Below are 26,329 nucleotides of genomic sequence, written 5' to 3'. Positions count from 1 at the left end.
TGTTATGAAACACAAACAGCTGTTTGTGCTATCTTAGAAAACAAAATAAACCTAATGAACTTCTGGCTTTGGGCAAGGATGTCTCCAGGCAAAGTGAAGAAAGTGCCACCTGGTGGTGTTTAGCTGCATAGGTTAAAGTGTACTAATGAGAAAGAGCTGAGCTAAGAAGGAAGAAGGAAGGGAGGAAGGAAAGAAAGAAGGAAGAAAGGGAAGAAGGGAGGAAAGGGCTGGTTAGGTTGTAAGCAGAAGTTAAAGGTTCTATTATAGAGAGAGCCAGAGTTACTAAATTGGAAAGGTAAAGTGTTCTTATTTCCAGCCACCTCAACTAGCAAAGTCTCAAATTAAGACATGGACACATATCAAACCTTCAAATCAAGATTATGACTATCAGATATTTTGAGAAGATGTCTGAGTTAAGGTGGTACTGAGTAGATTCTCAAGTGGACAAAAGCCTAAGGGTGTGGCCCCACAGAAGCGTGATCCAAAAGTAGCAATAAGAAAGTATAAAGAAAAAAATATAAAGAAGCATATGTTGATACCAATTATAGGTATGGCTTTTGAGTGTGTAATGGACCATAACCAGACAAGAAAGCTAAAAAATTTTAAAGTGGTAACTAACAAAAAACAAAAACTTCTTGGGCTAAAAGATGATCATACTGTAAAAATGTCTCTTGGCCCTTGACTTCCTTCGGCAGGAAGCCACTTGAGAAAGTAACTGAGCGGAAATCAGGGATCATTTCTTCATAAAAAACAAAGAGGAGGGTGGTAGGAAAAGAAGGACACCTTAGATAGGATAACCAAAAGCTGTAGGGAATGGTGAGTCAGGGAGAGACTCCCAGAGAGCAAGTAGGAGATTGGGCTCCAATCAGAAAACATTTCCCCCCTGCCAGAGAGGTAGGCACGGTAGGGTAGCAGCTCTGTTAGGAAGCAGCGAGTATATGCTTCCCTTTCTCCCCTTTTTCCAGTGAAACTATTTATTGTGGTCATTCTGTTCTCTTTTAATTATTATATATTGTGTGTGTGTGGAGGCAGAGGGACAGGTGACTTGTCTTTGTATTTCATAGATCTCTGGATCAAGAGGAGCTGCATATGGACCTGTCGTATTTCAGGAAATCCTAGACTTGAGGGCTCATGCTGTGATTGTAGGAGAACTGTGGGGGTCCTACAATGAGTGAATGTGTTTTGCATGTGGAAAGAATGTGATTGTGGCCAGAGAGTGAACCATCCTAGAACAGCTGCATTAATTGTCTCAGTTCTCCACCTCTCGTATTCATACTCCTTTACCATATGATTCTACAGTTTCACTAAAAGGGCAGATTTGATTTCTTTGCTTATTGATGACAAGTTTGGCCATGTGACTTGCTTTGCCCAGTGGGATGTTAGACTTGAAAAAAGCACAGTGTTTCCACTTCCTCCCTTTGCCTTCATCATAAGAACATGCCTGGGCTAGGCTGCTGGAAGATGAGACAAAGCACAGCCCAGACTTTCCAGGTGTCCTCCTTTCCCAGATGACCCAAAGCCAATAGCTGGGCATGTGAGAGAGCCCAGCTAGCTGATGCCAGCCTAATTTCCCCACAGACCTAGCAGATAAATAAAGGCACCCGTTATGTGACCCTGTGGTTTCGTGATTGTCTATTATACATTTACTGCGGTAATTGGTAATCATATAATAATTCATTATAGTATATTTGATGAATCATCTTCCTCACAAAGTATACAACAAAGAAAGTGTTAGTGAAAAATGTGGTAGTTAAAGCTTACTTTCTTCTGACCCATTAAATCTCAAAACAACCTTTAAATGGAGGATTAAAAAAAAACTTAAAACAACTTATTAAGATGATTATATGTAGACTGCCACTTGAACCTGTGTGTTTTATAGTATCAAATATGTATAGCGTCTGCAGGTATAGTCTAGTAGCTGACAATACTGAGAAATTATTTTTCCCTGCACTCTGTCCCACTTTAAAGTGTTGATGTCTAAATTTTTTAAACAAAGTTGTAATAAATATTTTTGGATGAGACCTCAGATTTATCCTTATATCCCAATTCATTTTATGATGGTGATAATAGAAACTGGCCAAAAACTTATTTATTATTGAAGAATAACTGACATATAATAGTTTCAGACTCATAACAATGATTTGATATTTCTATACACTATGAAATAGTCACGATAAGTCTAGTTACCATCTGTCACCATATAAAGTTGTTACAATATTATTGACTATATTCCCTACGCTGTCCATTGCATCTCTATGTCTTGTTTACACTATAATGGAGAGATTATACCTCTTAATCCCCATCACCTGTTTTGTCCATTCCTCCACCCCCGCTGGCAACCATCAATTTGTTCTCTGTATCTTTGCATCTGTTTGTTTTCTTTGTTCATTCGTTTTTTAGGTCCCACCACACATAAGCGAAATCATATGGCATTTGTCTTTGTCTGACTTATTTCACTTAGCATTATACCCTCTAGGTCCATCCATGTAGGTACAAAAGGCAGGATTTCATGCCTTTTTTTGGCTGAGTAATATTCCATCCTGTAAATATACATACATCTTTATGCCTTTGTCTTGGCTAGATTTTGGCTATTGTACATGATGCTGTGATTGAACATTGGGGTACATGTCTTTTCAAATTAGTGTTGTCATTTTCTTTGGAAAAAATACCTAGAAGTGGAGTTGCTGGATTCTATGAGAGTTTTTTTTTTTTTTTTTTTTTTTTTTTTTAATTTTTTGAGGATGCTCCATACTGTTTTCCATAGTGGCTGCAGCTTTGGGCACTCCCACCAATAGTGCATGAGGTTCTTCTCACCAACACTTGTTAGTGCAGAATTGCTAAACTATTTTTGTTTTTCATATTATTTGGATGATAAAACCAAAGTTTTATATGGGATTTTTGTTATTATAGGTGGTACCTTCTACAATTCCTAGCTATTAAGAGGTAATCGAGATGGTAAAACATAATATATAGGGATAATGACAGGACAAGGACAAGGAATCAAAGATACAGTACTTAGTTTTATTTTTTTGGTATTATGCTTTACCTTACATAGGATACAAATTTATTAAATATATTATCTTCCTGTTTGTATAATGGAGAAAACAGTTTCAAAAATTGTCTTTCTTGGAATATATGTACTGTATTAAAATGTTTAATTTTGTGATTTGTGTGTTTATGGCTAAAAGGCTCACATTCTTCTGAAAGTACAGTCTAAAGTGGAAAACAGTAAAAGTGGCATACTCCCAAAATAAGGCACATCCTAAATCACAGCATAATTTCATCTTTCATTATGTCTTTTGAGAATTTTATTAGAGAAGGAAAACTACTCAGAGTCTGCAGAGTTTTAGGGAGACCAGCCTTCAAGGAGTTGTGGACAGAAGTCTGACTTCCTAGTTAAGCTGCTCTTCAAAACTGTGGTGGTTTTCTACATATTTCCCAGCGACTTTCCCACTATGCCCTCCCGTCTCCCACCCCACCAGGTTTCCATGCATCCTTTCTCACACAAAGGAGGCTAGAAGAACTTCTGAAGCTAGAAGGTGATTATTAGAAAGAAACTTGACTAGAAGACTAGAAACTAGATTAGAAACTTGACTAGAAGATTGCTTATAAAGAGTGTTAAACAGGTTCTCATAATGTAAATGTACCAACTATATATTGGTAAATAATGAGCTCTATGATAGGTCATTAAAAATCAATTTTTTTTATATTGACCAAAAGATAGCCTTATAATATTGATTTTTATGATACTACAAGAGAGCCTTATAGCTTATAACTTTATGACTCATTCAGTTGCGGGGGGCTTGGATACGATTTTACCTTTTTTTCCCTTTTTAGATAATTGTATATTTGCATGTAGTTATAAAAAAATAATGCAAAGAGATGTCATATTCCCTTCACCCAGTTTCCTCCATCGGTAGTATCTTGTGTAACTGTAGTATAATGTCACAATCAGGAAATCTACATTGGCACAATCCACAGATTTTAACCAGATATGTCCAGTTTTACATGCACTCATTTATGTGTGAGTGTGTGTATGTGTTCTCAACTCTGTGCAGTTTTATCACATGTACACTCATATGACCATCATCACAGTCAACACACAGAACAGGCTTACCACAAGGATCCCTCCAACCCTTTCAAAGCCACAGCCACATGCTTGCCCCCACCGCCTTGATCCCAACAAGTCTCTATTTCTGTTTTCCATATCATTTTGTCAGTTCAAGAATGTCCTATAAATGGGATAATATACTATTTAACCTTTTGAGGTTGGCTTTTTTCACTCAGCAGTACTTCCTTGAGACCCCCTAAGTTGTATCAATAGATCGTTCCTTTGTACTGCCCAGTAGTGTTCCATGTATGGGTTACTAGAGTTTGTTCACTTGTTAAAGGATATGTGAGTTGTTGCCTACTTGGGGCTATTTATAGTAAAATAAAAAGTGCTGTGAATATTTGTTGGCAGGTACAGGTTTTTTGTTTTGTTTTTTTTTTTTAGAGCGAGAGCCTAGTTGGGGAGGGGCAGGGGGAGAGGGAGAGAGAAACTTAATTAGGCTCCACGCCCATCTCACAGCCCTGAGACCATGACCTGAGCTGAAGTCAAGAGTCAGACACTTAACTGACTGAGCCACCCAGGTGCCCCGTGTACAGGCTTTTATATGCACATTTGCATTTGTATACGCATGCAGTTGCTGGGTTGCATAGTAAATGCAATGTTTCATTTTGTAAGACACTGCCGTAGTCTTTTTCAGAGTAGCTGTACCATTTTACATTTCCACCTGCCCTATATTAGTGTTCTAGTTTCTCCACATCCTCACTAATTACATGTTGATGTAATCTCGATTTTTAAAAATTTTAGTAATTCTGACAAGTGGGTACCGATAACTCAGTGTGGTTATTATTTGCATTTACCTAATGGCCAGTGATCTCTTTTTGTGAATTTCTTTGCCATCTACGTACCATCTTCGTCTTAACTGAAATGTGTTTGGTCCATTTTCTAATAGGATTTTTTAAAATATCTATTTATTTTAGAAAGAGGGGAGGGACAGAGGTGGAGGGAGAGACTCCCCACTGAGCACGGAGCCCAATGCTGGCTCAATCTCATGACCCTGAAATCATAACCTAAGCTGAAATCAAGGGTCAGGTGCTTGACTGAGCCACCCAGGCAACTCTCTCATAGGATTTTTTTTTTTTTATACTGTTGAGTTTGAGTTTTGAAAGCTGTTTACATATTCTAGATTCAAGTCTTTGACAGAAATACCTTGCAAATATTTTGTCCCAGGCTGTGGCCTGTCTTTTCATTTTCTCCACGGGGTCCTTCCTAGAGTATACATTTAAAAATTTTGACTAACGTCATTGGCTACTGAAACAAATCACCACCAATTTGGTGGCTTAAAAAAACCCAGAAATTTATTTTCTCATAGTCTGGAGACCAGAAGTCTAAGATCAAAGTGTCAGCAGCCTACTCCGAAGGCTCAGGGGACAATCTTCCTTGCCTCTTCCACCTCTCGGTGGCTGTACGTGTCCGTTGGCTTGTGGCTGCAAAACTCTAATCCCTGACTCTCTTCTTCTCCTCCACTGTGTCTCTCTTCTGCACATCCCTTGTAAGGATACTTGATTAGATTTAGGGCCCACTCAGATAATCCAGAATGATTTCATTCTGAGGGCCTTAATTACACCTGCAAAAATCCTTTCTCCAAATAAGGTCACATTCAAGGTTCCGGGGATTTGACAAGGACATATTTTTGGAGGCCATCCAACACACTTACAGAGGAGAAACCATGGAATACTGGAATACATTGGGTGGGCATGGAGGTGCAGCACCCTATCCTCCTGGGCCCTGGTGACTCCGGGGATCAGGAAAGGGCAGTGAACAGTGACCCACCCTTCTTTGCACTAGCTGGCTAAGTCTTGTTGCCTCCCAGGTGGGGTTAGATGCCTACTCTGCCACCGGGCCCCAAATGATGCGTGGTCACACTAAGGGGTCTCTATCAGACCCTGGAGGGACATCAAAGGACCACTACCTACTGAGTAGAAGATGGAAAATCATCTGGTTGGTCAGCCTACACCACCTGGAAGGGTAGTCATAGTGCTACTTTTGCTCAACTTCATCAGAGCAGCACCACCTGCTTCTGCGGGATGGAAACAAGGTGGAGTGTAAGATCATCTCTCTGCCCACTGAAACCAGAGAGTGAGTGGGTGCAGTTTTAGGTTGATGTTTGGCTGCTGTAGAATTTTGTTCCATTAGGTCACCCTTTTGTTCATAGCTACTCCTATAGCTAGGAAGAATAGGCTTTTTCTGGAAGCTTTTTGTTATTGTTCCTGCCTGTTGGTGGTTTCAGGTTGGAGGCTTCTGCAGTGACTTGTCTGGAATATATGGAAGGCAATAAGGAGACTCAGACAATGACTGCTATGTCATTCCTCAAGTCCGAAGGTCCCTGGGCAGCTTGCCTTCTTTTCACCTCTGCTTGAATCTTCGTATTCTTATATGCAGAATCTTTTAGTTTTAAGAGGAAGGATTTGGGAGGAATGGGTTACTACATCTTGGCCAGAACCAAAAGTTGATTCATGATGCATTCAATTTTTTTTTTAAAGGTTTTATTTATTTATTCATGAGAGACACAGAGAGAGGCAGAGACACAGGCAGAGGGAGAAGCAGGCTCCTTGGCTCCATGCAGGGAGCCCCATGCGGGACTCCATCCTAGGACCCAGGGATCATGACCTAAGCCAAAGGCAGACGCTCAACCACTGAGCCACCCAAGTGCCCCTGGTGATTTATTTCTAATTCATCATGCAGATCTAAAAAGATCTCAAACACAGGCTAAGGGATCCCTAGGTGGCGCAACGGTTTGGCGCCTGCCTTTGGCCTAGGGCGTGATCCTGGAGACCCGGGATCGAATCCCACGTCGGGCTCCCGATGCATGGAGCCTGCTTCTCCCTCTGCCTGTGTCTCTGCTTCTCTATCTTTCTCTCTCTCTGTGACTATCATAAATAAATAAAAATTAAAAAAAAAAAAACACAGGCTAAAAAGTTATAAATTTCTATTAATCCCTGATTCACTCAATTTAAAATTTTAGATATCATTCTTCACACATTCTATTGGAATTCTTTTCAGTTTTTATGTTCCTATCTCCTACAATGATCAATTTAAGCAGTAAATGAAGAAAAAACAATTTAAAATATATTTTAATTTTTTTTTTTTTTAAACAGAATCTCTATTAGCACCCTCTTCTTTAATAATTTCTCCCACTAACCTGGCTTTTTTTTATTTTTTTAATTTTTATTTATTTATGATAGTCACACAGAGATAGAGAGAGAGAGAGAGAGAGAGGGGCAGAGACATAGGCAGAGGGAGAAGCAGGCTCCATGCACCGGGAGCCCAACGTGGGATTCGATTCTGGGTCTCCAGGATCGCGCCCTGGGCCAAAGGCAGGCGCTAAACCGCTGCGCCACCCAGGGATCCCATATTTTAATTTTTAATTAATGCTGACTTCTGACTGCATATTTTTTCTTACTGATTCTTTTACAGAGCATTTTCCAGGGGAAAAAAGCAACAGATTAAAGTGCATTAAGAACATTTGTTATTAACATCATTCTTATATGAGATTAAAAGCTATATTTAATGCTGTTCTCTTGTACAACTATGAGTTCTTATTTTCACAAAGTGCCTTCAGTAATGTGTACAAGGATATTGCCTAGAATAGTGTAACAGTATTTATGCATACTGACTTGGAAGTAAACCGCAGTCATTGCCACACATGCTTTCTACGGCCTTAATTCTTTAGGAACGATGAGTGACCACCCTGATGGTGTCCGCATCCCGATGGACTTCTCAGTGCCTTTATTCCGTCCTTTGCATTGAGGATGAAGCTTACCAAGTTGGAAGGCATGGTTGCTTCAATTATGGATGGGGACAATTTTCCTCTCATTTCTGTCTGAATAAACATCACTAGTTTGGAATGTGCTGGGTTCCTGTAAACAAAGGAAGAGTTAAAAAAATATAAAGATTTTTAAAATTTGTCCACTGAACTTCTAAGTTTATAGATACCGGGATTCCTGTCTCGTTTACCATGGATTCCCTCCTTAGTGCTTATGACAGAACAGTTACTGAGGAGGGAGGAGGGAAGGGCACAAAAAAGGGACCGAGTGGTTTGCACTCATAAACATCGTACATAAAAATATTAAGTAGCCAGACAATCTGTTAAGTCTTCAGTCAGCTTTTCCTTTTTGTCATCTTAACTTTTAAATCACAAAATTAATGTATGCTTATAAAAATTTAAACAATTTTCATAATTATTCTCCTTATTCTGTTCTCCAGAGATCATCACTGAACCTTTTGCTGCATCTTCTTAGACTACTGTCTGTGTATACAGGAAGACAGCATGCGTATGTGCGGATGTGGATACCTACCCCACGTATATACACAATGTACAGACTTCTGTCTTTACAAAAATGACCTACTTTTCTGTAACTAGTTTTATTTTCCCTACAAAAATGACCTACTTTTCTGCAACTAGTTTTATTTTCCCTCTTAGTAGGTATCAAGCACTTTTTTCTGTTGATACATACATATCTGCTTAATTGTTTTTCATGACTGCATATAGTATTCGTCTATGTAACCAATCCTTTATTGACTATCATTTTGATTATTTCTCTTTTTACCACTATAAAGCTGCACTAAAACGTCTTTGTAATGTATACATATGCACTTCTACAAGTACATGAAATTTCTAGGTCAAAGGTTTTGTGCATTTAACATTTTGCAATGTTCTTTCCAAATGACATTAGGAAGACTAGTATTTTATATTCTAACTCAGTAATCTTCAAACTGGAGTATGTGAAGACTTTCCAAAGGGTATGCGAGGATGAATAACACTTAAGGGAATGAATTTTCAAATCTCTAATTTCCTTTTCCCTACATTGATCTGAGACTGTCTCTGATGGAGATGAAGGCTCCTCCTTTCCCACCAGCCTGTTCATATCATCCTTCTGTTGCTTTACAGAACAAAGGTATACCTGTCATCTTCCCTGAATAGCACCAAATGATACTACGGTGCTTTACTCTGGCATATAAAAATCTCTGAGATGCCAAAGGGAAAATCTGATCTATCGGAAGTGAATTGAGAAAGTGAATGACTAATGACTGGATAATAAATTCTTACCAAGTCATGTTGTCAATTCTTTGCTTTCAATAACATTTAAGGTTCTAACTTAGTTGTCAGCTGATAAGTCATTAAAAATAGTATTTGACTCTAGATTGTTATGTAATTTATGGTATACAACACAAAAGAATTTCAAGACATTTAATGACAGTCCTGGAATTATACTCTTTTCATTTTAGCGCACTTATATAAACAAACCTTTTGAGTGCTTACATTCATAAAAATGCAGAAGAGTGAACAATAGTAAGTACAATCTCATTTTATCAGTATTACCAATTACAGTTAAATTAGTTGTAATTGTTAGAAGAATGGACTCTGGAATGGTTTGAAGCTGAGCTTTGCTATTACCTATGTTCAACCTTGAAAAAATTACTTAGTCTTTCTGGACTTCCATTTTCGTTTCTGCAAAAAGACAGTAGTACTACCTACACTTCATGGGGCTGTTGGGACGACCAAATGAATCAATATATGTAAACTGTTTATATAGTGCCTAGAACCAAGTTAAGTGCTACCTAAGTTTTGCTAATAATAAAAGGTGTTTTCAATAAGTTTGTTTTTATATTTAATAGTAATGTAACATCTGGTAATATATTTTTTATTTTGATCATGTAATAATAATGTAGTACACATATATTTTGTGACATTTAGATACTTAAGATCACAAAGAAAATGGATTTTTAAAATTAAACACTTATTTTTGCAAAGAAGAATGACAGGGTGATTAGTAAAAGAATAAAATAATCCAAATATAAAATATATTCTATTAGGATTAAATTATGTGAGGGAGAAAAAGTAAGAGTGTGGGAGCAATGAGAAAATCGATGATGTAAATTTCTGACTGTTAAAGGTTGTATGTATTTTGAAGCTGATAGTTATAATAGGTTTCCAATTATGGTATCTAGAATTTATTGGATATGTTTATGAATTATATAACACTTTTTTTTAGAGTGTCAATATTTAGAGTGCTAAAAATTGCACCCTATTTAATCCTATGAAAATTTTAATAACTTAAAAATGTGCAAGGTGGAGTACAGTTTTAAAAAATTCTTTTGGAGGGGTATGGAGACCACTGCTTCAACACACCACTGAGTGTCCATTTTCTTCTACTCTTGTCTATGGAGAGTTTAGACTATTTTCATAGTGTCCCAGTGGCTAGTTTGAGAATATTCACTAGCTGCTGGAAAGGTCTTAAATCTCTATTTGAGTTTGCTAGGGCTTTACATGCTTAAGGAAACCTTTCCAGTATTTACTAGAGAGCACCTTTACTACTTATAAGTTTTATAAGCTTACTACATGACATTTACAAATGTGGGCTGCCCAAAATGTTGTGCTGCATGAAAAGAGAAGGTACAAAGGAATCACTTTTTTGTCAGTACCTTTCCCTGAGTCTATGAATGAGGCTGTATCTTTTCCTCTGACAGGATGCTAGGCAGAGCTCGCACCCTAGATGGGATATCTAGATCAGAGCTTTTGTCCCACGTTTCTCGTAGCGGAAAGGGAAAGTTGACAAGATGCAAGAAGGGGACTCAGCCTGTGAAGCATGGATCAGAGTGTGTAGCTTCTCAACTACAGTCCTTCCCAGCTGTTGATTTATGCAACTGATCTGAAGCAGGAATCCTTCCCCTGTTTTGTTTTCTTCTGCTGTGGAGAATAAAGTCTTGACCATAGTTTCAAAGTTAACACGTGGGAGGAAAGACCATGCATCACCATCATCACCATCTGCACCGATGATCCTGTCTATTAATGTACATAATTGTGAATTTCTTTCAGTTCTCTAATTCAGTAAAGAAAATATTAAGAATACAGTCTATAATGTAATTTTATTTTGACTTTCTTCTCATGTTTTATTTTTTTTCCTTCTATTGAGAGGTTTATATCTGGCCAATATAAAATTTTACATGTTTTTATGTGCCAGTATCTTTTACTTGTATGAAATCATTTAACAAAAACTCAAACTTAAGGAATTTGTGAAATGATATACATTGAATTAATGTACATCCATTCACAAAATGTGTATATTTTATGTTACCATCCATCCCTAGGCTGCTCACCTACCTATAGGCAGTGACACCTTTGATTTCTCTAGCTCTTTTCAAATTACCTACTGTAGGTCTCATTCTGCAGGTATTTGTAGGTAGTCCACTGGAAAGAATTCATTTGAGGTAAAGCATTCATTACTGATAAATGTGAGTGTATTATAATTCTATTTATTTTTTAATTTACAAAAATTCCTTAAAATTCACAGAAGTAACTCTAATGGGGAAATATAAAGCATCAGGTTAAGGTTAACTGGGAGTGAGGGGACAGAAGGGAATGTGTATGTGTGACTAGTCCCAGAGACCTCCAATTATACTTTATAGGGAATTATCTATTCTGATTATTAAAATACTTATAAAATTTATTTTTTAATTGCACTTAGGGGCAATTTTTTCCTAACAGAATATGCTGGCACACACTTCTACCAACGAATTAGGAATCCTTTAGTTAAGAAATCACAAACTGAACTGAAAAACTTGTTAAAATAAAATAAATAAATGCAAGTAACACTTACTCTTGCAGAGGAGAACATATATAGCCACAAGCATGGTTATAACCACGGACATAATTTGAAGATGGAGGATATGCTGGAAAATCCACACTGTTAGCTAAGTGATTTTAAAAAAAAAAGTTTTAATGAAGCCTGTTCCACAAAGATGAAAAGTTTTATTTTAAGTAGCATATTTTTAAAATTGTATGCGATAGCATTTATTTTCGGCACTGATATTAATTTTATATGTGTGTATGTTTGTACATATTCATATGTACACAGATCAAAATTGTGAATATGCCAGTATGAGCACTATCGTCCTCTCAAATTTTCTCCTGTTAGTATCTCTAAAGATGCTATTACCCTTTACATAAAACAAAAAGTATCATTTAATTACTTTCTGAGATTTGAAGCAAAAGAAGAAATCACAAAGGAAAAGACTATTCTGTTAGGATAGTGGGTTTGTAGATGTTTTTTGGTTAATAGTGATCTATTTATTTATTATTTAGGGTTAGATCCTTTTAAATCTACTTATTTTTTAAGTTTTTATTTGAATTCCAGTTGCTTAACATACAGTGGAATATTAGTTTCAGGTGTATAATATAAGTGATTCAACATTTATATACAACATGTTAATCATTTTTTAAATAAAATATTTGATATGATTATTTGGTCTATTAACGAAGATAGTTCAAATGCTCTTTTCTGCAGGGGCACCTGGGTGGTTCAGTCGGATAAGTATCAGACTGTTGGTTTCGGCTCAGGTCCTGATCTCAAGGTGCTGGGATCCAGCCCTGGGTCAGGCTCCATGCCCAGTGTGGAGCTGGCTTGGGATTATCTCTGCCGGCTTCCACCTGCACTCACTCACTCTTCTTCTAAAGTAAATAAATACATCTTTTAAAAAATGCTCTTTCTGCCTGTAGCTAATTCAAAGTATAATTAAAAGTCAGTAGAGTATGTTTTAGCAATTATGTAGCATAACTATATTGTATGTAAATGTAAAAGGGAGCTGATTTATGATTAAGTTTGTGATAATTATATAGACACTTTCTAAAAATATTTTTAAAAATATATTTGTGGGACAGCCCAGGTAGCTCAGCAGTTTAGCACCACCTTCAGCCCAGGGCCTGACCCCGGGGGTCCTGAGATCGAGTCCTGCATTGGGCTCCCTGCGTGGAGCCTGCTTCTCCCTCTGCCTGTGTCTCTCGTGAGTAAATAAATAAAATCTTAAAATATATATATACATATATATATATATTTGTTTTTTGTGCAACTGATTCCTGCTCTTGTCAGAAAAGATCGATTTTCCTGTATGATTTTAACATAAGCAGTCAATTCTATGGGAAATGCAATGTCAAACACTGGCTTAGGAACAGCTTAACAGACAAATGTGACTGAATGCATTTTCCATATTCATGACCTGTTCATCACCTTATCAGAGCCTGTTGTGTTGGCATAAAAGTACGGCCAGAGGTGATATTAATATATTTTGTCTCTGTTTAAAATATGGAGATTATCCTTGTCTTTCTTTAAAACTTTTTTTTTTGTTATATCACAAACTAGTATGGGTCTTTTGTGAGGCATGTGGGATGACAGCACAGATTTTGAAAGTCAGAAGACTTGAGTTTTAATTCTGGTTCAGGTGCTAATTAGCCATATAACTGTATCACTTAGTTTCCTCACTGGTGAAATAATGCACACAAAATATTTAGCTTAAAACAAGCTGCACAATAAGTTAAACAACAACAAATGGAACATTAAGAAAACCTAGTATTCATCAAAAATTCATTTAAGAAAATTGCTTAAGGCAGATTTAGTATCGAACACCAGATGATTGAGTACTACTACTATTTGTTGACTGTAACTTCCATAATTCTTTACCTTCCCTCTGATGGCTAAAAAGGAGATTAAAATGGTCTGCTTCAAAATACAGAAAACAACAGATCTCGAATGCAGTCACCCAGTATTTTGTGCTGGAGGCAGTGAATAAAATTTATGTGCTCTCATTTAAGAAGGAGACAGCTCAGTGACAACTGTATGAACCTACAAGAGACAGCTACAGGGAAGGGACGAATCTCAGGCCTTAGCGGCACACGCTGCAATACACTGTGTTCGAGTGAGGGCTGTTAGCAGGACGATGACGCGTCTGGACTCTGAGCCTTAGAGTCCTACGGACATAGCAGAGCAACGGAAACCATGCTGGAAAATAATTAACAGCACTTAACTGTCCTATCCAGTTTAAACTGTCCAAGCAGTTTACAATAGATAAAGCTATTCAGATAGGAATGGTGAGATTAAATTGAAATCTGGAGAAAAACGGCTCTAGGCCACTGTCCTACCAAAGTCCCTTCACCAGAAGTTCCTTCATCTATGTGAGTCCAAAGATCTTTGTGGTATGAACTGGTATGTTTTAAGTGAACGAAGCAAGTTAGGAAATGATCACCTGTTTGCATTTTATAGAGTGACATATTTTTGGGAGGGCTAAGGATATAACAAAACCTCCAATTTCTGAAAGAAATATAAGGGACAGCCCGGGTGGCTCAGCGGTTTAGCTCCACCTTCAGCCCAGGTTGTGATCCTGGGAGACCTGGGATCAAGTCCCACATCGGGCTCCCTGCATGGAGCCTGCTTCTCCCTCTGCCTGTGTCTCTGCCTCTCTCTCTCTCTCTCTCTCATTAATAAATAAAATCTTTAAAAAAATAAATATAAGCACATTTATGTAAAGACTTGTCTAAAGAAAATTTCTTCAGGAATTTTACCTTACTGGATATGCCCATTCTACACAATTCAAGTATAATATTATGTATCCAAAGATTAACTTTGTGTCTAGATTAACTATATATCATATACATATAAGATGTATATGCTGTGAAGTTTTAGTTTATAAGCACCCATCTATACCTAGTCCTGCATGCTATAAGCTGCAAGAAGGCCAAGAGATACCATAATTATTTACTGATGTTAATGGCACCTCCGGAGTTGGGTAAAATGTCAGGCTTCTTTGTCTATACTATACATATATTTACTGGTCTCAGTAAAAAATAAATAAATAAATAAAAATAAAAAATTAATTGAACACACACGGTATCTTCCAAACTGTGAGTTAAAGGAAAACACATTTATTAATGACTCCTAAGAATTCCAAAATGTGGGTAAATTGTTCCAACTTACAACTGATAATATCCATATTCCCTTCACAGCGCTTGAAGTACACTAAGTCGACAAAGTCCCGGGGGGAGATTGAGCCCATGGCAAAGCTTTGTGTGATGGTATGACATATGCATGTGTCCTGCAACAAATCAAACCATAAAGATTGCAGCAGTTACTTAATATCTAGTCTTCGTATCACTTCACAAAGCATTTCACTGAGTACGGTTAGCTACTTTTTGGAAAAAGCAGGGCTTTGAAATCATAAGAGCTTATCAAATCAGCTTGCATTTTCACTGTTAGAGGAACACTGTATCTATAAGTGCAAGGTAACAAAAGCAAAAGTGAACAAGTGGGACTACTTCAAACTAAAAAGCTCTGCGCAGCAAAGGAAACTATAAATAAAAAGGCCATGCTACAAGGGGAGAAAGTCATTTGCAAATCATGTACCTGGTAAAGCATTAATGTAAGTGCAGAAAATTCAGAATGGAATCTTGTTATCATCTACTCTTTAAATTTTTATTTATTTTTTTAAAGATTTTTTTAAAATTTATTTATTCATGAAAGACAGAGAGAGAGAGAGAGATAGAGAGGCAGAGACACAGGCAGAGGGAGAAGCAGGCTCCATGCAGGGAGCCCGACGTAGGACTCGATCCCGGGTCTCCGGGGTCACACCCTGGACTGAAGGCGGCGCTAAACCGCTGAGCCACCCGGGCTGCCCTACCCTTTAAATTTTTAGATGAAGAAATTGAAGCCTAACAGATTAAATCACATGCAAAACTGGAGATAAGGACAGAACTAAACCCATGTTCCTGATTCCCAGGACAGAACTATTCCTCCCAGTCCACATCGGCCAGGTAATATATTCTAAAGAATATATTGGTTTAGCACCCGTGGGGTAAGGCCTAAAGTTAAAGACTGGTGTTTGGTGCTGCCTGGACATCTGCTGAAATCAGGAGAGTCTTGACTGGCCCAGCTGCAAGTTACTCTCTCCATCTGTCCTCCAGGTGAGGGCCCTAAGCCAAACCGCACTCCTGAGCAGCAGGATCAGGCCACTTCCCACCTGTGCCCCGCTGGGCTGCAAAACTATTCCAACAACCAAGCACAGCCTCCTGTAGGAGTCGGGTCAGGCCAACCTCTGGGTACTACAAAGTCGGTCTTGAACAACCCCTGACTATCCACTCCGGGCCTGGGTGCAACTCCCAGGCCACACTGCGTGGCACGGCGTGACCTGGAGCGCTGAGCCTGCACGCTACCCCTCGGCACTGCTGCCCCAGCATCCGCTTTGGGGCCACTCACGGGGAGCTAAGCATGTGCCTTACAAGTCGCCACCGAGTCACAAGCGAGGGTCAGCTCCCGAGGGAACCTCCCCGCCTCCGGCCTTCCCCTCGGGGCTCCCTGACGGTGGCGCCTGCACTTTACAGAATGACCCGCCCTCCTAGTTGGGATCCGGCCTGACCCAGGATTCCCAGAGCGCTGCACCTGCAGGCACCGACCATGGCCCGGGCTCCGGCTCCCGTGCCCCCCCCCCCCTCCCCGGCGGGGGCTCCTGGAAGCAGGCTGTGACGCCTTCCGGGACTGGTGACCAACGCACTTCTCTGTTTCAATTTCTCCTGTGGTCTTTGGTTGAAACGTGGCTCACCATCCGGCACCGCGTGCTCCGCTTCACAAAGGCCCATGTAAGTCGAAGGGCTGTCTCCTGGGTTATGACGATGATTACCGAACTGCTGACCTCACTTGCCTAGTGTCAGACGTCCTATGTTTGATCACCCCCATAACCCCAGAGCAGGAATCTCTCCCGCCCTCATTTTTTTTTATTTTTTTAGATTTTATTTATTTTTTTTCGAGAGAGAGAGAGAGGCAGAGACACAGGCAGAGGGAGAAGCAGGCTCCATGCAGGGAGCCCGATGTGGGACTCGATCCTGGATCCCCAGGATCAGGCCCTGGGCTGAAAGCAGCACTAAACTGCTGAGCCACCCCGGCTGCCCCCCTCCCTCCCTCATTAGTGGGGGTAAATGAGTCAGTAAAATACATGCCCAGAGATGCATATTATGAAATTCATAGGAAGGTAAAATAATTCTTAGGCTGCAATGCTACTCAGAGGTAATGTAGTATATTGGAAAAAGCACAGAATTTGGAATCAGGAGATCAAGCATGAAGTCATGGCTCTACCACATATTGGCTGTAGTGACGTTGGGCAAATCACATAATTTCTCTGAATCTGTTAAGGTTTTTTGATGCCAAATCTAGTATTCTTTCCATTATTAAAGTTGACTTGCAGCAACAGCAGACATGTATGAAGTATGAATGGAACTGTGTAGTTAGTATCACAGAGTCATGAGGGGAACAGTCCAGTGTTTGAATTTCATTCATGATGGACTATGTTTCTCAAACTGGAAGTTTAAATCCCAGGAGGGTAATGGACAGGTGTTTCTTGTGCATAGGAACTTCAGGACTGCTCTACAAAACGGAATATTTACCTTCCTGGGCTTTTCCACAACCTCTCCTCACTCCCAAGCTTTAAAATCAATTTAGGGGCAGCCTGGGGTGGCACAGCAGTTTAGTGCCACCTTCAGCCCAGGGCGTGATCCTGGAGTCCTGGGATCGAGTCCCACATCGGGCTCCCTGCATGGAGCCTGCTTCTCCCTCTGCCTGTGTCTCTGCCTCTCTCTCTCTCTCTCTGTATCCTCATGAATAAATAAAATCTTTAAAATAAATAAATAAATAATAAAAATAAATAAAATAAAATAAATAAATAAATAAAACAAATAAATTTAATAAAAGGAGGTAAAGGTAACCTACAGAGTTCTAACTAAATGATAATGTGATGGCAGATATGTGGGACATTGTTTTCACGTGTGGAATGTGGCTTGGAGACACAAAGAACCAAAGACCCAGTGACCTGAAATTTTACAAATGCAACTGTTTGTGAAAATCATAAAGGTTTGCTATATGACTCAATTTTTAAAAACAGTTTATTGAGGGATCTTTGAGTGGCTCAGTGGTTAAGCATCTGCCTTTGGCTCAGGACATGAACCTGGAGTCCCGGGATCAAGTCCCACATCGGGCTCCCTGCTTCTCCCTCCGCCTGTGTCTCTGCCTCTCTCTGTGTGTCTCTCATGAATAAATAAAATCTTTAAAAAAAATTACATGCTGTTTGCTCTTGAGTCTTTACAGTATGTGTCTGCGTTGCTCTTATTATCTAATGTATCTAATGTAAATCTACTGACTTCCCATCAAAGAAGGCATGCTTAAAAAAAAAAAAAAAAAGAAGGCATGCTTAATCTTTTTCTTCCACCTAATGGGGGAGGTGAATACAATAACTCCCTTCAAGACTAAAGACACATCTGCAAGAGCTGGCTAGATTCAGAATGTGCTAAGCCTTTACAACAGAATCAGGCTAATTGGCATTAAACTTTTGATTAATAATGAGGGAAGTTTTAAAACTTTTATAAAGATTTCAATTCGAGTCTATAAAATATGAAGTGTCTACATCATATAAGTTAACATACTCAAATCACTAATAAAACTAAAATACATTGATACAGCAAGAGTCTAGTATCAAACAATAAATTACCGAATCAATCCTGTGTACCATATTGTACACTTTTAATGCTTTATCCCATGTAACTCTGTTTTCAGGTTTGTAGAGGAAATCAGATAGGTTAGTTGTCGATTCTGGAATCACTCCTTCAACACGATATCTATAGTTAACAAAACAGAGAAAATTCAAAATTTAACATGTTTAGCCTAAGCTCAAAATACGATGCTATCATAGTATAAAGTAGGCTAATTTAGCAAATAACAGGAAAAAACACTTGTAAGTAGTATCAGCAATTCAAAACACTAATATTCAATTGCAATTAGCCAGGTTTATTTAAATAAGCATTAAATAATGTAAGTTATTTCAAAATGTATTTTTCTACAAATCTATAGTGTTTTATAGTTGTCTTTTTTAGAAGGGCTACTACCTTCTTTTAGAGATTTTCTAAAATCTTTTTCATAAATATTAACCTGTGGTATTTATCATAAGCCAAACGCAACTGATGAGACGTTTGTACAGTTACACATACAGTATCTTATAGCCCCAAGTCTTTCATTTTTTAAAAGATTTTATTTATTTACTCATAAGAGACACACACACACACACACACACAGAAAGGCAGAGACACAGGCAGAGGGGGAGAAGCAGGCTTCTTGCAGGGAGCCCGATGTGGGACCCCAGGATCACACCCTGAGCTGAAGGCAGATGCTCAACTGCTGAGCCATTCAGGCAACCCTTGTAGCCCCAATTCTTAATTTAAGGATGTGATGTGGTCTAAAGCAGTAGCCAGCAATTTTTTCACACCAGATAGTATATAATTTAGGCTTTGCAGGTGACCATCATCTATGTTGCAACTATTAACTTTGCAGTAAAGCAGCCATAGACAATATACGAGGAATGGGCATGTCTGTATTACAACTTAACCTTATTCATAAACCATGACTTTTGAATTTCATTCATTTTTCACATGTCAGGATTTGGGCAACTAACTGACCTTTGTGTTTGTCCATCACTGATATTAGGTGTGAGAAAACTGGATTTAGGGGCACCTGGATGGCTCAGCAGTTGAGCGTATGCCTTTGGCTCTGGCGTGATCCCAGAGTCCCAGGATCGAGTCCCACATCCGGCTCCCCTCAGGGAGCCTGCTTCTCCCTCTGTTTGTGTCTCTGCCTCTCTCTGTGTCTCTCATGAATAAATAAAATTTTTTTAAAAAATCCAAAACTGATTTGGTCAGTAATCTATTATCCAGGCCAGTATTTCAGAGGCATATTCCTGTTCAAAAACATTTGGAAAAGTTTGACTTAACATTAGTTTTTTTTTACTCTAGGATTTCTCAGACCTTAGAGGGAATTTCTGCAAGAGAATACAGTCTGGAGTATTTTGAAAAACTTATCTGAGGGGCACCTGTTTGGCTCAGTCGGGTAAGCAACTATTGATTTCAGCTCAGGTCATGATCTCAGGGTGCTGGGATGGAGCCCTGTATCAGCTCCCTACTCAGCGGGGAGTCTACTTCTCCCTTTCTCTCTCCCTCTGCTTCTCCCCCTGCTTATACTCATGCACGTTCTCTTTCTCTCTTTCAAATAAGTAAAATCTTAAAAAAAAAAAAAGAAAAGAAAGGAAAAGAAAAGAAAAATTTATTTGATAATGCAACCCATTTCCCACCTCAAGGCATTTTGAGGGATTACATTTCTCCCAGATACTACTTTGCCAATTAGCACTGGACCATGCTATATATTCCCAAAGCCTGTAATGCTTACACTCTGTTGCACATTCTAATTCATATGCATATGTTTCTCATATTTACAATTTAAATAAAATGTGAAGCTTCCTTTGATGTACTGGAAAAGTTTTAAGCTTCCCTAGATTTTCCCCATGATTTGATTGCAACCTCACTTTCCTCTCACTCCAGGCCAGGGGAAGTAAACTTTTGACTGATGCAGACAAACCTGACCAACATGTTCAGACTACCTTCCTTTGTAGGAACCTCAATATCTGCCACAAGGAATACAGAATAATAGAGGTATTTTGAAAGATATAAAGTGCTCCAGTCATACCCTCCTTGCATTAGCAAACATGGCAAATTTAAAAGAATCACTGAGTTGTGCTTGAGAAAACAAGCATGCAAAACTGAATTTTATTACCTTTTACTAACCTTAATTTTAAACCTCTGTTTGATATTTACTGGACTACAGCACAACTATAAAAAAGAACTGGGGCAGCCCGGGTGGCTCAGCGGTTTAGCGCCGCCTTCAGCCCAGGGCCTGATCCTGGAGTTCCGGGATCGAGTCCCACATCGGGCTCCCTGCATGGAGCCTGCTTCTCCCTCTGCCTGTGTCTCTGCCTCTCTTTCTGTGTGTGTCTCTCATGAATGAATAAATAAAATCTTAAAAAAAAAAAAAAACTAGCTAAAAGACAGTTTTCCAAAACCAGTGTGTGACAGGTAGTCTCTACCATGGGTCTCAGTGATCCACTTCCTGGTACTCACACTTGTGGATTCCCCTTCCCGTGAGTCAGGGCTGGATCTACTGATTCACTTCTAATAAACTGAATATTCCAAAAGTTATGGGAGGTCACTTCCAGAATTAGGTTGCAGAAAGGCTTTGGCTTCTGACTGGTTTGCTCCTTCTCTTGTTCTCTCCCAGAACCTCACTGTGAGGTACGCAAACTGTCATGTTGTGAGTAGCCCTATGGAGCAGTCCATATGTCAAGGAGCTGAGGAAGGCTTCCAGCCAACAACCATGTATGTGAGCCTGGAAGCAGAGCTGCCTTTAGCTGAGACCAAAGCCTCAGCTGACACCTTGATCGCAGCCTGGTAAGAATCTTTGAGACAGAGGCACCAGGCTAAGCAACATCTGGGTTCCTGACCCACAGATTCCATAGGATAATAAATGTTAAGTCCCTAAGACATGGGGTAAGATATTTTCATACTTTAATAAATAACTACTATATAGTACATATAAATTTCCCACTTAAAATGTGAGTGCAGAAAGTTCCAATTTTTGTTTGTTTAGTTTTGCATGCAAGAGTATAATGCCTCTATTCGGCAGCGACCGCAGCGCAGACCGGATCCCTCTCCTCTCTCCAGCTCGCTCGTGCGCCGCGCTCCGCTTCCTCTGCAACCATGTCTGACAAACCCGATATGGCTGAGATTGAGAAATTCGATAAGTCGAAATTGAAGAAGACAGAAACGCAAGAGAAAAATCCACTGCCTTCGAAAGAAACGATTGAACAGGAGAAGCAAGCAGGCGAATCGTAATGAGGCGTGCGCCGCCAATATGCACTGTACATTCCACAAGCATTGCCTTCTTATTTTACTTCTTTTAGCTGTTTAACTTTGTAAGATGCAAAGCGGTTGGATCAAGTTTAAATGACTGTGCTGCCCCTTTTCACATCAAAGAATGGAGAACTACTGACAACGAAGGCGCCTGCCTTTCCCATCTGCCTGTCTGGCTGGCTGGCAGGGAAGGAAAAGAACTTGCATGTTGGTGAAGGAAGAAGCTGGGTGGGAGGACAGTGAGATCTAGAGTAAAAAACCAAGCTGGCCCAAGGTATCTTGCAGGCTGTTAAAATGCAGTTTAATCAGAGTGCCATTTTTTTGTTCAAATGATTTTAATTATTGGAATGCACAATTTTTTTAATATGCAAATAAAGTTTTAAAACGTGAAAAAAAAAAAAAAGAGTATAATGCCTCTGATAAAAAAAATCTCAATAAAGCTTTAAAACAGCCCAATTGGGGCTATTCCCTGAATGGCTCTAGGCATGGCATAGCACCTTGCATACAAATATCCAAGTATTATTGAATGAATAAATAACTTCCAAAGTTTCCTTGATGCATAGGTTGCTGTCTATACTTGTCTGATCTGTAAGCACCAAAAAGCTTATCCAAGAGCTTATTCCTCTAGTATGACTGGACTTGACTTTATCCACTCCCCTTCTTAGTCAATATTTGAAAGTGCTGCTATTAGAGTCATTAATTATTTAGATAATGAAGGCAGGGATCATCTTCCTGATAATTATTAAAATGAATAGGATAAAGCATGCCAGTTTTACCTTATAGTAGAAAACTGGATTGAGATAAAAGGTAAGTAAATTCTAGTTAAATGATAAAAGAGCAAGAAATACAAAATGAAGTAGATGAGAGAGTAGACTCCAAAAAAATTGAATGTGATTTCGATAACATGATAATCTGTTTGCATTAATATGATATTGTGGGCAATGAAAGAACAACTCTTAAGAATAAGGTTAAGAATGTCAGCACAATTACCCTCAGTGTAGTTGTATTTGAAAAAACAGGGTCCTCAGAAATATCCTTAGAGGCAGCTTTCAGAAAACATTATATATATCAGCAAGAGAAATAAATTGGGGGAAATAAAATATTTTTTTAGTGGTTCATTTAATGGAAAGGCTAAGTGTTTGAAAGGCCACAAAATATTAGTGTTATCAAGAAAATACCAATTTGCTTTTATAGTAATTATCTCTTGAGGTAGTAATTATTTCTTTTTTGAAAGATTTTTTTCCTGATTGTCTTCAAGTTTGAAAATGATTAGATGGTACACAATTGCTCTAATTTATTAATATCACATTTCAACCCAGTGACTTTATAAGACTTTATAATTAATTTCTATTTCCTGATTACTATCAAGCAATGTTATAGCTAATGAAGCAGCACTGAATTCTATATACATCAATGCCACTGAATTCAAACAACTATAAAAAGGAACTTGTACTCACAGATTTCCATGGAATTTTTTAGAAGCCTTGCTGGAAACAGTTATCTTTTTCTCAAAGGGGAATAAAAATCCAGAAATAAATTAGCTGTCAGATATGGAAAAAAATGAAAAGTAAAAACAAACAAACAAAAAGTAAAAATGTATTATTTGGTTCGTAAAAGAAAATATTTTAAAAAGTCTTTATAATGAAAAACTTCTCATTAAGAAATAAATTCTTGAAACACATTTAACTTTTTTTCTTACTGAAGTCTTAACCACTTTCCAGCCTGTTGTGTCTTGATTGTATCCTAAAATTTCTAGTGCAGTTTCTTGGGCAAGTGCCTTATAGTCCATTTACCTGCAAAGTTGTAAAAACAGACAACCGGTAAGAATATAATCATACAAAACAATTTTAAAATGCTGTATTACAGGGATCCCTGAGTGGCGCAGCGGTTTAGCGCCTGCCTTTGGCCCAGGGCACGATCCTGGAGACCCGGGATCGAATCCCACGTCGGGCTCCCGGTGCATGGAGCCTGCTTCTCCCTCTGCCTTTGTCTCTGCCTCTCTCTCTCTCTGTGTGACTATCATAAATAAATAAAAATTAAAAAAAAATAAAATAAAATAAAATGCTGTATTACATTTTAAGACTATTTCTACAGTCTCACACAGAGTAATGAACAATAATTTTTTATTAAGTTTTTACTTAATAATTGCTAAGTGCGTACATGCATGAATTCCTTATTCATTATATTTCAAACGAGAAAATGTGGTATAGTACAAAGAGCAGGCAGGCTTTGGATTGAATCCTGTCTCTGCCACTAATTGTGAACCACATTATTTAATATTTCCATTTTCCCATTTTCTTGGATAATAGCTAACTCTGCAAAATTAATGTGAAGATTAAATGAGATAATGCACTTTAATGTCCTATCCCATTACCTGGCATGTAATAGCCATTCAATAAATCATTAATATTTCTAAGCGCTTAATCATGTTTTATTTCTCTTGTAAAGCATCATAATCTGTTGATCCAGTGTTCCTGGGACTAAGTCTTTTTTAAGTGACGGCAGTGGCACTAAAGAATCTGACCTTTGGCTTCCTCTCCAAAGGCAACTCTTACCTGTCTTCTCTTCCACTCAGCTCCAATCATATTGACCTGGCTGTTCCTCAAATACAACTAAGCATCTTCCTACCTCAGGATCCTTGCTGTTCCCTCTGCTTGTAATATTCTTCCCAAATGAATGACAGACTCCTCTTCATTGGTGACTTTGTTGAAACATTGCCTCTTCAGACAGGATCAAGGTCAAATCAATTCAATATGAACATATTTACTGAACCCCTTATTAGGGATTAGGTACTATGGAGGTGTGGCAAACGCAACTGAGCAAGATACTATTTCTGTTCTGAATGAGTTCAGGAAACTGAAGTCCCATTGGTCCTTTGGCTCATTATCTAGTTTTCCCTTAGAGGAAGCTGGATTGTATGTTGGAAGGAATGTGACAACAGACAGCTGGATTCAAATCCTAACTTTGCTGCTCATCACCAACTAAATTATTTTGAATAAATTGTTTAACCTTTGAATAGATTGGGGACAGTAATATCCGTCTCATGGGGTCATTATAAAGATGAGTTAATATATGCAAAAGTGACTGAAACTGTGGGACCCCTTCTTGATCAGAAACATTAGTTTCTTTGCTCAAAATGACACACTTAAATCTATCTTTTTTAAAAATATTCTCCAAAGAGGGCAGCCCGGGTGGCTCAGCAGTTTAGCGCCTTCAGCCCAGGATGTGATTGATCCTGGAGTCCCGGGATTGAGTCCCCGGTCGGGCTCCCTGCATGGAGCCTGCTTCTCCCTGTGTCTGCCTCTCCCTCTGTGTCTCTCATGAATAAATAAATAAAATCTTTTTAAAAAATTCCCCAAAGAGCTGCCTCAATAAACCTCCTTAAAGTTCAATTATCAGAACTATGTCTTAACTGGCTCTCACTTAAAGCCCTAGGTTGGCTCCTAAACCCGCTTTCTCTTGTTTAGTCCTCCAGCAAGGCATAACGCCTAGTTGACATCTCTATATGAAAAGCTTTACTAAACCATTACAACTCCTTTTAACCCAGTCGACTTTTGGTTTCTTTACCTTTCCTAATCGATCTAGTCCAGGATTTTAATAATTATTGGGACTCTTCTCCAAATCCTTGTGGAGCTCTCCATCTCTCTTAACCTGTGAAGGAACGGAGTAGAATTATTTTGATCCCGTGAATTAGGTCAGCATATTTGATCATTGCCCTTCCAATTTTCTCAGCGTCCTTTACTTTCACTTCATGTCCTCATTAGGAAACACTTGCTATACTCGACCGTGATGAGAGAAAAAGGCAATAAGAGAAATGTTAATAGTAGGGTTTATGAAAAGGACCTTTAAGAAATTATCTTAAAAAAAAATAAAAAAAAGAAGGACGGGTTAAGAAGACATTCAGGTGGAATGGTAATAAAGATGTGTGGGAAGCCTGGGTGGCTCAGCCGGTGAGCATCTGCCTTGGCCCAGGGAGTCATTCCAAGGTCCTGGGGTAGAGTCCCGCATCTGGGTCCCTCCAGCCAGCCTGCTTCTCCCTCTGCCTGTGACTCTGTGTCTCTCATTTATAAATACATAAAATCTTTAAAAAACAAACCAACAAATAAATATGCCTAACTTTTTAAGCTCTTGCCATTACGAGTCCTTGACCAGTCCCTGGCCTGTGCTCGTCCCGGCGTGTTTGACGCGGCGCTTTATTTCCCATCAGCGGCCTACCTGATATTAGCTGTTGTAGAAAAGGCACCAATTATTGGAACCGCTATTGGCTCTAGAGGGTCGAGTCCTGCGGGCCTGGCACTCACCTTCAAACCACAACAAGCGCGGTGGATTGAACCGGTTCATTGCACCTCGCAGCTTGTGGACTTTCTCGGTCGCTGAGAAGCGAGGAGAGGATGGGTTTGGGGGTCGCGCAAGGAGCCCCGACGGCGGGGTTACCTGGTGGTGGGGCCTCGGGGCAGCGGGTCACACTCGGCGGGAGGGACGGGCAAGGTGGCCTTCGCCCCTAAGGTCGGCGGGAGAGAAACGGAGCCCGGCGCCGCGACGGCATCCTCCCCTGGCATCCGCACCCGGCGAGGCTGCGTTCTCGCCCCCCGTATCCCCGTGCACGCGGGCTGCGGCCGGGTCTGCGCGCCTGCTCCGAGAGCGTCCCTTCCTCTGCGCTGCCCGGCGCGGCCCGGCCA

General features: G+C 39.3%; 2 protein-coding genes across 5 annotated transcripts; one reads left to right on the top strand and one right to left on the bottom strand.

The window, feature by feature from the left end:
- Nucleotides 1-7,554: 7,554 nt before the first annotated feature.
- On the bottom strand, nucleotides 7,555-26,223 carry STARD6 (StAR related lipid transfer domain containing 6). Of its 4 annotated transcripts, none has more exons than XM_025422234.3 (10): nucleotides 26,085-26,223; nucleotides 25,218-25,301; nucleotides 24,479-24,558; nucleotides 24,279-24,370; nucleotides 23,350-23,443; nucleotides 23,108-23,157; nucleotides 18,410-18,536; nucleotides 14,857-14,974; nucleotides 11,710-11,803; nucleotides 7,555-7,968 (listed from the first exon to the last, which is right to left on the bottom strand). In XM_025422234.3, exons 5-10 carry the CDS (start codon nucleotides 23,437-23,439, stop codon nucleotides 7,770-7,772), a joined length of 678 nt encoding a protein of 225 aa, XP_025278019.1. In that variant the 5' UTR covers nucleotides 23,440-23,443; nucleotides 24,279-24,370; nucleotides 24,479-24,558; nucleotides 25,218-25,301; nucleotides 26,085-26,223; the 3' UTR covers nucleotides 7,555-7,769. The 4 variants fall into 4 exon arrangements, with proteins under 4 accessions (XP_025278019.1, XP_035562236.1, XP_025278017.1 ...); XM_035706343.2 differs by having other exon boundaries at nucleotides 25,952-26,092; XM_025422232.3 differs by lacking the exons at nucleotides 24,279-24,370; nucleotides 24,479-24,558.
- Nucleotides 21,415-22,053, top strand: LOC112644094 (thymosin beta-4). The gene has a single exon (XM_025422236.3). The coding sequence runs from the start codon at nucleotides 21,498-21,500 to the stop codon at nucleotides 21,630-21,632; it is 135 nt and encodes a 44-aa protein (XP_025278021.1). The 5' UTR covers nucleotides 21,415-21,497; the 3' UTR covers nucleotides 21,633-22,053.
- Nucleotides 26,224-26,329: the final 106 nt, after the last annotated feature.

The sequence above is a fragment of the Canis lupus genome, chromosome 1 (genome assembly GCF_003254725.2).
Source record: "Canis lupus dingo isolate Sandy chromosome 1, ASM325472v2, whole genome shotgun sequence".
Lineage (NCBI taxonomy): Eukaryota > Metazoa > Chordata > Mammalia > Carnivora > Canidae > Canis > Canis lupus.
This window is presented reverse-complemented; position numbering and strand designations above follow the sequence as displayed.

What these genes read in the sequence shown, in the direction of transcription:
- LOC112644094 (XM_025422236.3), top strand. Translation starts at nt 21,498, where the DNA reads ATGTCTGACAAACCCGATATGGCTGAGATTGAGAAATTCGATAAGTCG.
- STARD6 (XM_025422234.3), bottom strand. Translation starts at nt 23,439, where the DNA reads ATGGACTATAAGGCACTTGCCCAAGAAACTGCACTAGAAATTTTAGGA. An exon ending in AAAAAATTCCATGGAAATCT is followed by an intron (nt 18,537 to 23,107) that starts GTGAGTACAAGT and finishes TGTTAACTATAG; the next exon opens with ATATCGTGTTGAAGGAGTGA. An exon ending in ATATGTTCTCCTCTGCAAGA is followed by an intron (nt 7,969 to 11,709) that starts GTAAGTGTTACT and finishes CTTTGTTTACAG; the next exon opens with GAACCCAGCACATTCCAAAC.